Consider the following 12152-nt stretch of genomic DNA (forward strand, 5'->3'; position numbering starts at 1 on the left):
TGTGTGTGTGTGTGTGTGTGTGTGTGTGTGTGTGTGTGTGTGTGTGTAAGAGTACAACTTGAGGGGAGGATTAGATTGGATTTCTCCTACTGGGTTCTAGGGATCCAACTCAGATTGTCAGGCTTGGCACAAGTCATCTTTACTTGTTGAATGTTCTAACCCCTTCCTCATTTTTTCAAAAATGAAAACCGACTTCACACCAATCCATGATGTGACCATGTATGACCCTCCTGGGATCCCAGAATAACTCCCAGAAGGTTCTATTGTCCCCTTTCCACTGATAAGGAAATGGCCCCAGCATGAGTGTCCCGTGCAGAAGGCATCTCTCACACAATTTAGCTAGGGTGGCTCAGCCAGGAACATGTGGCCTGAGGAGGCTGAATCTATGGAACCCACACCTCTTCACCTGTCACTGTGGCCTGTCATGGCCATCCTTGGACAGTCTGGGAAAACTGAGGTCAAATCGTACTATGGATCTGTTTCAGAGCCTTGCCAGGGACTTAGGGCTCCTGCCTCCCAGCTCTGGGGCTTGCCCCATTGCAGGAAGCCAGAGAGCTCTCTACCTACCCCTCTGCTATCTATGGCAACCCCAGGCTCCAACCAGGATGCACTCCCTCTGAGCTGTGCTGAGCAAGAGGACGCCTGGCTGCCATCTGTCAGGCCTGCCTTTGGGGTCACATGTAGAAGGCCAATGCTGGTCCCCAGTAGTTGGGACTGTGTGAGGATGACCTCAGGACTAGACAGTTTAGCGCCTACCCATGAGTAGCCACCCCTTCCCTCACCTGACTCAAGGAACTGAGTCCTAGGCTCTGTTCCCGGTTCCTTCGGCCCTGTGTGGCTCCTGCCCCTCCCTCTTCAGTTTCCAGCATGTTCTAGACTTTATACCTAGTGTGCTGTTTCCTGGTGCGGTGATAAGAAGGGTCCCTAACCCTTTTTCTAGCTCCCTGCCAACTCACTGACAGAGGGACTGGGGCAAAGCCATGACAACTCTAGCCTCGGTTTCTCCAGCCAGGAGATGCAGAGTGTGAGTTCAGGTGACCTGTGACCCTTGTAGGACAAGGAAGGGGGAAGTATCCTGTGAATAGAAGCAGGTTTGAAGAGCCACTGAATAGAAGGGGCCTTGGAAGATGGCTAACCTCTGCCTTTTAGACACCAACAGGAAACTGAGGCCTGTGGGGAAGAGTCACATCTCAGACCAGGACTGGAACCTACCTAAGGGCCTAGCCCAGAGGTTTCCAGTTTTCCCCACAGCTCTGATTTACACTGCATGTTCAGAGCCAATATTGACTTACACTGTTGTAACTCACACACCCCTTTGGCCCGGCCTATTTAACCCGTGTAGCATTTTACCAGATAGCAGCAACATGCCAGCCAGCTTTGTACTTTAGAGCAGAGGTCCTGTCCTTTAGACAGGGGGTCACCTGGCAGCCTGTGGGTGCGTCCTGAAGGAGATGCCACCAAACCCTCACACTGTCCCCCTCCTGTCCACCCCACCCCTCCCCAGCTGTCTTCCTTCCTTCTTGCTGCCCTTTTTCCTGCTGCTCTTCTGGCAAGCCTCTAGTGAGTCCTGGTTTTGTGGGAGAGACAAGGCACAGAATGATTGAAAATCACAGCTTTGGATTCACTGTCAGATGCAGGTTCAAATCCCAGCCCCACAATTTTCTAACTGCAAACTTAGGTGTCACCTCTTTGAGCCTTCCTGTTTAGGATAGGGGAAAACATGAGTCTCCCGGATGGGCTAAGGTGGCTGTGTTAGAGCACTTGTCCAGAGTGGATATCTGAGAAGTGGCATATGTTACCCCCCACCTGCCACAAAGACCACTCTCTTCCTGCCTGCCCCTCTTAGTTCCTCTGGAGTGGAAGCATGACCCCCCCCCAACTCTTCCTAGCTTTAGAGCCAATGCTTCATCCCTTGAGGGCCCAGTGGGGCGTGAATCCCTAAGAACACCCAGGCATGGAGTAGGGGGTCAGGGCACTGACAGGCCAGGGAGGGGTTCTGTCCTGTCACCTCGCCAACGCCCCGACTGTCCGCAGGCTCTACGTGCCTCCCTGGAAACGAAGTGTAAATGCCATGGGGTCTCTGGCTCCTGCTCCATCCGCACCTGTTGGAAGGGGCTGCAAGAGCTCCGGGATGTGGCTGCTGACCTCAAGACCCGCTACCTGTCAGCCACGAAGGTGGTACACCGGCCTATGGGCACTCGCAAGCACTTGGTGCCCAAGGACCTGGATATCCGGCCTGTGAAGGACTCAGAACTAGTGTATCTACAGAGCTCCCCTGACTTCTGCATGAAGAATGAGAAGGTGGGATCCCATGGGACCCAAGACAGGTGAGTGCCACACATATGTGGGGTGCCACTCAGGGCTGGGCCAGGCACAGTGGTGACTCAGCGGGCATTCAGAGGGTGGAGTCCTTGCCTAATGGAGGGCAGAGGTTCCAGGGAGACTAATGGGACTCTGGAGATAGAGGCTGGTGGCTCTACCTTCTCCCTAGATAGGAAGTAACAGTAGCAGTACAGGAAGACAGGGAACATGGAGGGCTGCCTAACACGCAGGGGGAGCTCAGTAAATGTCCCACAAACAGGTGAAGGATAAATGCCCGCCCTCACTGGACAAATGAGGAGCTGAGAGGCACAAGAAGTAGGACAGCATCAAATCTAAGGATGCACAGGAAGTACCTGAAACAGAGCAAATGAGCTTCTGTGGAAAGGATACTCTTTTGTCCCCTGATAAGTGCCAGCCCTTCCTCAGGCTCTAGATCCTCCCATGTCCACTTCGAGTCTACCTGGTTTGGGCCTGGGGTCCCCACAGCTGCCCCAGTCTTGGCTATGGATAGGGAGACAGGGAATATGAGAAAGGAGCTCATGCCAATGGTTCTGCGCAGACCTACTATGTGCCAGGTAGTGCTACATCCCCAAAGATGGTTCATGGAAACCCAGCAAAGAAAGGTCTATGATCAAATGCACCTGGGAAGCTCTCTGGTCATCCCCAAAGCCCAAGGGAGCCTCGGCTAAGGATTTGATTAAACAGAGTTTCCCAGAGGTACACAGCCAGGGAAATCTTTTATTAAGGAGCCCCTAATAGCATTCCACAAAGCTGGTGTGCACAAGGTTAGGGAAATACGGAGCAGAGAGCGGGTGTCTGGGAACGTGTCTGGCACATAGTTGGTGCCCAGCCAGCATCTGCTTCCTCCGCAGCCCACGGTCCTGCCTGTAAGAGGGGAGGGATGGTTTGGGGCTCCGTCCCCATAGGCCAGGGCTCTGTGAGGAAGAGGCCCAGGCTCCCATCTGGAGGCCAGATTGAGGGGGTCGGCAGAGTGGAGATGGAATGGGTCAGGCAAAGGAGACAGGAAGGAACGGGAGTCTGGTCTGAAGCGGCAGGGTGAGCGAGAGCGCCTAGAAGGGAAGAGGGTTCTGTTGCACAGAGGGGCTGGGCACAGGGCCCCGGAGGGCTAGGGAATGAACCGTGTGTCACTGGAAAACTCTGTCCATAGGCTGTGGGCCGGTTTCCTGCCCGGTTCCTCAGCCCCCAACTGTATGCCACAGACACAGCCCTTCTTCCTTCAGCTCTGGCTCTGCTAGAGGACAGTCCACCTAAATAGTCTACTAGGCAGGGACATGGCAGCGGGAGACACTGACTTTCACAGAGACCTTCCCCGGCTCCTTACCCTCTGCCATAGCTTAGGGGAGGGGTGAGCAGTAGTCTTGGAGACAGTGTTGAAGAAGAGAACTTTTGCTTGTCGCTGATTCCAGTGAGGGCATCTGCTGTCCTGCACTGTCTGCTGCACAAATAGAAGGGCACAGGAATGCCTCTTGGGAGATGAGCCGCCGCCGGCTCCCTTGGACACCTGCAGGCCAGCACTCACAGACAAAGCGCCCTGGCCCATCTTGCCTCCTGTGCTGTTTTTAGTGTTCCAGAATGTATCCTGGGAGTTTTAATTGTAAAGATGATGCTCGTTTCCACGGCAGCATAGTGAAAGATTAACTGTGAAGGCTGGGTACTCTATGGTAAAATGCCAGCCTTATAAGCATGAGGATCTGCGTTCAGATCCTCACCACCCACATGATGGCAGCAACCTGCAACTCGAACAGTGAGGTGGGGCAGGGATAGGAGGGGTCCCCAAAACTCACTGTCTATTCATCCTAAGAGGATCCCTGAGCTCTGGGTTTAGACTCTCAATGGATGGGTGGATGCATGGATAGATGCATGCATGCATATGTACATACATATGTACATACATACATAGGTAGGTAGATAGGTAAGGAGATAGATAGATAGATAGATAGATAGATACATACATACATACATACATACATACATATACATACATAGGTAGATAGATAGGTAGATAGATGGATAGATACATGGATGGATTGATAGATGGATAGATGGATGGATGGATAGATAGATAGATAGATAGATAGATAGATAGATAGATAGATAGATACAAAGATACAGAGACAGACAAATAAGGTAGAAGAGACAAAGACAGAGCCCCAGTAGAACACGCAGTGCAGGGCAGCAGTTGCTCTCACTGGAATCCGTGCCGAGCAAAAACTCTTTCTCAACATTGATACCAAGGCCGCTCACCCCCTCTCCCCTAAATATGACATTCCATGTGGACCTCGACCTCCAGAGAAATGTATGCACACATCTGTGTACATGGACAGGTAATACACACATACTACACACAATAGACATTGGCTCTTCTGGAATTTGAAAGTAGGAAAAAAAAAAAAAAAAGGAAACCAGACAACTTAAGAGATAAAAGAGGCTCAGCTCAAGCATTCTACCACTGCTTATTGGAAACACAGGGACGTTAGGGAACAGGAAAGCCTCAGTTTCCCCAAAGATTGATTCCCCCTTCTTAGAGCCAGCCACCAGGCGAGGCTGCAGGCTACTTGGGAGGGAGGCGCAGGTGCTGGAGGTGATAGGCGCCCACTGACCTCTTGTTCCCACCCCCCAGGCAGTGCAACAAGACCTCCAACGGCAGTGACAGCTGCGACCTCATGTGCTGTGGGCGCGGCTACAACCCCTACACGGACAGAGTGGTGGAGCGATGTCACTGCAAGTACCACTGGTGTTGCTATGTCACCTGCCGCAGGTGTGAGCGCACGGTGGAGCGCTATGTCTGCAAGTGAGACCGTATGCCCCGCCCCTGAGGAGGGGTGTGTATGCCCCGCCCCTGAGGAAGGGTGCGGCTCCTCTGAGGACCCACTCAAGGGCCTGGAGACTTCGGTGGACTTCCCTGCAGATGCCAGATGCCAGCCATGGGAGGCGGCTTGTGCTCTGCCTCCACTTGGAAGACACCACAACAGGAGGCCTGGTCGCCCTGGGAGAGCCGGGGCATCAAAGGAAACTGATAGGATTAAAAATAACCTGGCAGCCTGGGGCCTAAGTGCCCACATGTTGCCTTCCAGGCTGCTCCAAGAAGTCAGGGCAGGGATGGGTAAGACTGTGTGCATATGACCTTTCAAGGCCAGAAAGACGGCTTTCTGGAATGTTCTTTGGGACCCTGTGCCCACCACATGGAACCACTAACTTGGGTTGTAAATTTTTATTTTCCTTCCCCTCTCCCGTGGGATGTGGGAGTTACAGAAATATTTATAAAATATAGCTTTTTCTTTGGGGTGGCTCACTTCAATCCCTCTTTATATATATTATATATATAAATATATATAATGATTATATATTTTAAACAAGTGTGTAAAATAAATGCTGAGCAAGCCCCAACCCGCCCCCAAATCTATGCCCTCCTCAAGTGACCCCAGCAGATCCTGGGCTGGCAGGAGAACTCTCCAGTTTCCAGGCAAGGCGGCCTCCCATTGATGTCCCAGCCCCACCCGGTCCTCCGACCTGGTCCTGGCCTGTTTCCCTGTATGTGATCTGTTGGTCAAGGGTGAGGACAGACGTCTTGAAACATAACCCTAGTTGGCAGTATCTTTATTCCTCAGGGACATTCTTACAGCACAGCCACTGGCCACGGTTTCAGGCCCATTAAGCTTGCTGCAAGAAAACTGAGACCTTAGGGTGGCCGCCCTGGTAGGTTTTGGGTGGGACCCTGGATGGTGGGCCTGGCCCATACTATTGCCCTGTCTGTGAGGCTGGGCTTGTGCTGTCTAAGCCTGGACGTTGGGAAAGGCCCAGGCTCACAGCTCATGCCTGACAGGGCTTGTGGCTACTGATGTGCTAAGACACAGGGACCAACAGGACCGGTTCCCTTTTTCAGGTGTGGAACCAGGTGGGCCAGGAAGAACTGTTTGGGTTTGGAGGGGTTGGGAGAGGAGGGGAGATGGTGGGGATCTGATTTAGACAGGGGTGTAGACTGAGGTGCAGGGTGGACTCCCATATGGGAAGGAGCAGAACCTAGGGTTCTGAAGTAAGCCAGGCTGCAGCGTCACCTTTGTCAAGCCAGGAGGACCTGGCCTGTCTGTGATGTCTGCCTATAGGCTAGAGGTCGCAAGTAAAGGGGGTAAAGGAGGGAGGGACAGCCCGGAAGGAGGCAAGAGCTGGGGGACATGGCCATCCCTCTCTGGCTTTATCTTTCATTCTTTTAAAAAAATTTTTAGCAATGGAAACAGAAATATACCTAAAACTGAAACTTCTCAACGAACCACTTGTTCTTCTGTGTCTTAGGTGGATTGTCAGTTCAACTTAACCTTGGCCTCCAGCCTGGCCTTGCAGTTTCAGAGCTGGGCCTCTAAAGACATCCTCATTGACAACAGTTTTGTCCAAGGGGATATCTACAGGGCACCTCATGGGCATGAGGTGATTGTAATTATAAACTCTCACAAAGGACTTGACCTTTGACCTCTTGACAATTTTCTTCTTGTTCGTGGCAGTTTTGTCCTCTCGGGGATAGTGGTCAATTCCAGCCACCTGAGCAGAGTCGTCAGGATTGTCTGAGGGGCGCCGTCGTCAATGTTCTTCATGACAACAGCCTTGCGTCCAGAGTAGCGGTCAGCCAGCAAAGCTTCCCTGGGTTTCCTGAACTTGCCCAACCCAGCAGCATCCAGCAGGCACATGGCAGGAAAATAAGGTTAACTCTTGAAAATGGTTGACACAAAGAACGGGCCTGGCCCATGCAAGTCCCTCCCCCACCCCAAGTCAGAAAAATTGCTAAGAACCTGTGTTTTGTGCGGCTGGTGTGTGATGGGAGACCACCCAAAACAAGGACGCAAAAAGAATGTCCCAAACCGTTTCTGTGTGTGGCTTCCACACTTCAAAGCTAAGGGAAAGGCTCCCTCAGAGGCAGCTAGAAAGGGAGACCTGTCCCAGCGAAGCCCTGCTGAGCAAGGACCCAGAGCCTGGGCAGGGTTTCATGGAGAGGAACAGGGGTCGGCTGGTGGGCCAGGGAGGATGGAACAGAGGATTTGTCCGAGACCAGGCAGGCCGTAGGCTGGGAGATAGCTGGATTTTGTGGCTCTCCTCCAAGCTCTGCCTGCAGGCTTGTGATGTGGGGGTGGCAGAGTCTCAGAACCACCGGCTGGAAAGAACCCCAAGATAAGTCTTCGGGTCTCCTTTGAGTCTGTTTTCCAGATCAGGAAGTCCCTGATGGGAGGAGCCATCCGATGGCCACTGCTGAGAGAGGCTGGGGGTAGAGAGGGACCCTGCCAGGGTGACCAGTATCTTTATTAGTCTGCCCTGGTGTGTCTTCTCCTTGGCCCCGGTCCCCTCAGCACTAGAGTCCACCTCTCGCCATAGACTACCTTTCTGCTGCAGTTCCTGTAGCTCAGCATCCCTCAGCTATGATGCCTACTGTTTACATGCCTACTGTGGGCATCTGCTGATTCTTTCAGAGGCCCAGAATTATCACTCTTTTTCTCCCCTTTTTGTTTTTCGAGACAGGGTTTTCCTGTGTAGTCCTATCTGTCCTGGAACTCACTCTGTAGACCAGGCTGGAGTCATCACTCTTAGAATGCCCCTTTGCCTGCCCCCCCCCCCCCACTGGCTCCTCACAGCCCTTGAACCTTTCAAGCAACCATAGGAAGCCCCCCCCCCTCAGTCAGTCAAAGCTCTCCTCCAAGGCCCAGCTAGACAGCTCCCTTTTCCAGTCTGCCTTTTGTGACCACCTCTAGCCTGGACGGGCCTCTCCAGGGTTCCCGCAGTCTCTGGTAACTCCCTCTCATGCCCTGCTGGGCCAGAGCGTTTCTGAGCCTGTGTTGTATCCCGACCTGCCCCCAGCTGAAGCTCTCTGAGTCACCCTGAACTGAGACTAGCCTGTGAACCCAATGGGGCTCTGGAGCTGAGCACAGGGCCCTGCTCAGGATTGTTGCAGGCACACCACAATGGTACAGAGTAGCTATGTTATTATAAAGGAACTGTTCACATGTCCCTGCTGTGTTCCAGTCCCCCTCATCCTCACACACAGCAGCGTCTCTGTATATGAGCAGTCACTCTCTGACAGGTGAAAACTTGGGTTCCCAAAGGACACCTGACTTGCCCCCAAATCATAGCCGGCTCTCAACAGAGTGGGGCTCAGAGCTCAGGCATGCCCTATTGCTGTGTTTCCTAGATGGGAGGGAGACTTGGTTCAGGGCAGAAGAGGCTCGTGACTCAGGGGGCCTGTGTCCCTGCCACTGACTAGTCCCTAGACCTGTGAAGAAGCCCTGAACCTCCTGGCCAACTAGGTGCTAGGCAACCAAGAGGGAAGGGGTCACTAGACCCTGGACAGCACCTTACCCTAAGACTCATCAGGGGACAAGGCTTCATTGTGAGTCCCAGGCTCCTAGGAGCTCTGGCAGCCCAGGAATTTACTGTGTTCAGAGATTTAGAGTCAGAATCTCTGCACCTGGGAGTTTCGTTTCGACATAAAATGTTCCATCGCATGCTGGACAGTCCAGAGGACTTGAGTTCAGAGCGTCTGCCACCGCAGGTTTCCCATCTGTACCATCCTGAGCCAGGGGTGGCGATCCTAGACTCTGAGCCCCCTGTGCTGAACAGCTTAGACCTGTGTGGGAGGCTGGCTGGAGTCTCCGGAGACAGACAAGACGGCGGGGAGGAAACAGGAACTTTCCAAGAGAAAGAAAGATTAGTTTGTGGGAAAGGAGAGAATGGACAGATAAGGCCCTGTGGAGGGGTGGCTCAAGCCAAAGGAGCCACCATGTGGGGCCCAGCCCAGCCTCAAACATCTCTGCTGTGTTCTGCCACATCCCAGGGAACATAGACCAGGCCCCAGACAGAAGTCCAGACCCAAGAGAGGCCAGATGGTGTTCAAAGAGGTCTGGCATCACCCAGCATCTTGCTTTCTCTCTTGTAAGCTCGCTCTCCAGGCAACCTCTGGCCCTCTCTGGGTTTCTGCAGCCCTTGTCTTCCATAATTATCCCATGGCATAAGGCCCACCACCCCTGTTAATGAGGAAGCAGGCTCATAAAAGGAAAAAAAAAATGTGGCTTAAGGTCACGGTCTATCAGTGGCAAAGTCAAGATTCAAACACCAGGCTGTCTGGCTCTGACTTCTAAGCCATATGGGTTTCCCAGAGCAAGAGTAACCTCTGCTGAGCTGGGACTGGTGTCACACAGGAGGGAAAGAACAATCCAGGGCTGAGAAGTCTGGGATGTCTGTGGCTTTACTTCTTCTCCAGGTGAGCTATTACTGGGGTGTATTACTGGGGTGTCTCCTTCCTGTCCACCTGGTCTCCACCCACCTCCAGAGACAGCTGTGACAGCACACAGAGCAATTTGGTCATCATACTTTTAGCAGGTCCCCTTGCTTACATGACCAAATCAATACCAGCTTCCCAGGCTGGTGGCGGCTGAGGACAGTCTCCATCTCGGTGGCTGGGTCTCCATTGCCTCGCCTGCACAGGCCTCAGGGCCAAGGCTGGGGGTGACTGAGGGAAGAGGAGGGGGAGAGAGGCTCACCCATAGCCACTTAAGAGGTTGTGTGATGAGGGCAGGGCGCTGATGAAGTTAAAACCCAAGTGTTTATTTTATGTTCACATTGCCTCTGCCTCCATAGGGGCTGAAGCTACTTGAAGGTTCCTTCCAGCTCTAGATCGGGGTCTGGGCCTCTCCTGGACATACCCGGAGTGTAAGGATGTGGATCCTAGCTTGCCCATGGTTTGGAAGACCCTTTGCCTTTCTCCATCAGGAGCGTGGTTTGTCTCAGCTTGTACTAGCCTCGCTCCCTCCTCTCAAGACTCCCGTCCCAAGCGCTCTCTCTCCAACTCCAGCCAAACCATCAGGCCCAGATCAGGCAGCCACCTCATGCAGACCCCAATTCCGTTAACCCTAGAACTTTCTTAGAAGAATATCTGCATGGCTGCCCCCAACAAGGCCCATATCGCTGCAGTCAGAAGGATAAGGAACAGGTAGGGTGTCCAAGGATACCCAGATGATACGTGAAAGAGCTAGGAGACAAGGTCCCTTCAGGACACAGGCTCAGGGGCGTCAGGTTTACAGAGGCTCCGGTTCCGTGGGATACCATGGAGGTCCTGCTCTGTGTGATAGCTGGCATTCACTGACTGGGCTGAGATTGAGTCTCTGTCCTACCTGTGACGGGCCAGACTCTACTCCTAGGATACCTCAAGTTTCTGAGAGGGTCTCCTCTAAAACACACCTCAGGGCCCCTGTGCCCCTTGGGCTATGAGGCACTGACAAATTGAACTTCAGGGATGCCATCTTGCTAGCTGTGGTCTCCCAGACCCACTCCGGACTGGAGAACAGAAGCAACAGTGCTGAGCCCGTATCAGGGCAGACTGTGGGTGAGCGTCAACTCCCCGATGCAGCTCACCTGGTGTTTGGAGAGCCTGGACCCCATCCACCCGTGGAGGGCAGTTTAACCCTAGCCGACTTCTCCACTAGACGCCCTCTGGTCGTGGCCTCAACCACGGGAGGTTCAACCTGGTCAACCTTTGCCACCTTGTGGAAGGTTCAACCATGGCGGGATTGAAGAAGAAGCAGAAACTGGGGTCTAACCTCCTCTTCCCTGTGACTCAGTATCGGGGGCCTGGCCCCTTGAGGCAGGACATGTGTTCCTAGGAGAAGCTCCCAATGGAAACATAACTGAAAGAAGGTTCTATAAGAATTTAATCACAGCCAGGCATGGTGGTGACACAGGCCTGTAATCTCGCAAGTTGGGAGTTGGGATGGCCTAGCATAGCCTGGGATGTGTAGGAAGACCCTATCTTAGAAAGCCAAAATCAAGGACACTGGGATGCTCCGGCAGGAGCCAGGGGACATCTTGGGGGGTCTGCCCAGCCCTTCCAAGTCCAGTCTAGAGATCAGGAATTGGGACGAGAGGATAACGGCTGTCTCCAGACCTGCTGTGAGTTGGAGGCAGCGGCTTCTGTGGGGCTGGTGACAGAGCAGGGTCAGATGCCATCGATCCCATCAACCTCCAGAGAGGACTTCCTCTCTCCTGTTCAGTGATGGGTCTGGGTGTGGGTAGACTTGGGGATGAGCAGTTCAAATATGTAGCCAATGCAGAAAGGAGCAGGGCTCAGATCCTGGTCCAGTGGCCCTGACCAGATCCTGTGCCAAAAGTCACAGCACAGAGATCCAGATCCAGTTCAAGGGCCCAGTCACACACTGTTAGGGTGCCCAAATGCCACCCCTGTAATTCCTCTGAATTAAGATTGTGTTTCTCATAAATATTCTTTTCCCCAAAATAATAAAAATCAGCACAGGTGTACAGGGGCACAGTTATATGGGGGCCCCACATTCTGAGATACCCCAGAGTCTTCCAAGCCCAACTCTTGAGGACACTGTATGTGGGAAACCAGAGCTCCAGAGGTCAGTGTGACTTCCCCAAGGTGACAGCATTAAGGAGGCACAGCAGCGAAGGTCTGGATGGAAAGGCTCCTGACTCACACAGCTTCCTGTCTCAAAAATAAACAATTAGCAAAACAAACAAACAAAAAACCTCAACCAAACAAAGCCCTTCTAGTCGTTAGCCAGGCTATAGTGGCTCCATTGATTTTTTTTTTTTTTTTTTTTAGTCCATCCTTTTCCTAGGCTGTGCTAGCCATACTGCCTGCTCTGTCTGCTCCTGACAGGCCTGACTGGCCCCACTTTCCGACATCCCCAGCCATATCTGGCCTGGGTGGTAGGCTGGACTCCACCTGGCCAATTCTAAGGGCCATCTGGGTGTCACTCCCAGGATGAGTGTCCCTGGCTCCAGGCTGCCCTGAAGTTCTCCTCTTTCTCCTTGCC

General features: G+C 53.0%; 1 protein-coding gene and 1 pseudogene across 2 annotated transcripts in view; one reads left to right on the plus strand and one right to left on the minus strand.

The window, feature by feature from the left end:
- The window catches only part of Wnt11 (Wnt family member 11), an 18369-nt gene extending 12682 nt beyond the window's left edge, over window positions 1–5687 (plus strand). For both annotated transcript variants that reach the window (XM_021203377.2, XM_021203393.2), the window contains 2 exons: window positions 2035–2327; window positions 4964–5687. In XM_021203377.2, the coding sequence (XP_021059036.1) occupies window positions 2035–2327; window positions 4964–5138 (468 nt within the window). In that variant the 3' untranslated portion in view covers window positions 5139–5687. The remainder of the gene's footprint in view (window positions 1–2034; window positions 2328–4963) is intronic.
- An 899-nt stretch (window positions 5688–6586) lies between these two features.
- Window positions 6587–7022, minus strand: LOC110319936 (annotated as a pseudogene).
- Window positions 7023–12152: the final 5130 nt, after the last annotated feature.

The sequence above is a fragment of the Mus pahari genome, chromosome 1 (genome assembly GCF_900095145.1).
Source record: "Mus pahari chromosome 1, PAHARI_EIJ_v1.1, whole genome shotgun sequence".
NCBI classification, from domain to species: Eukaryota; Metazoa; Chordata; class Mammalia; order Rodentia; family Muridae; genus Mus; species Mus pahari.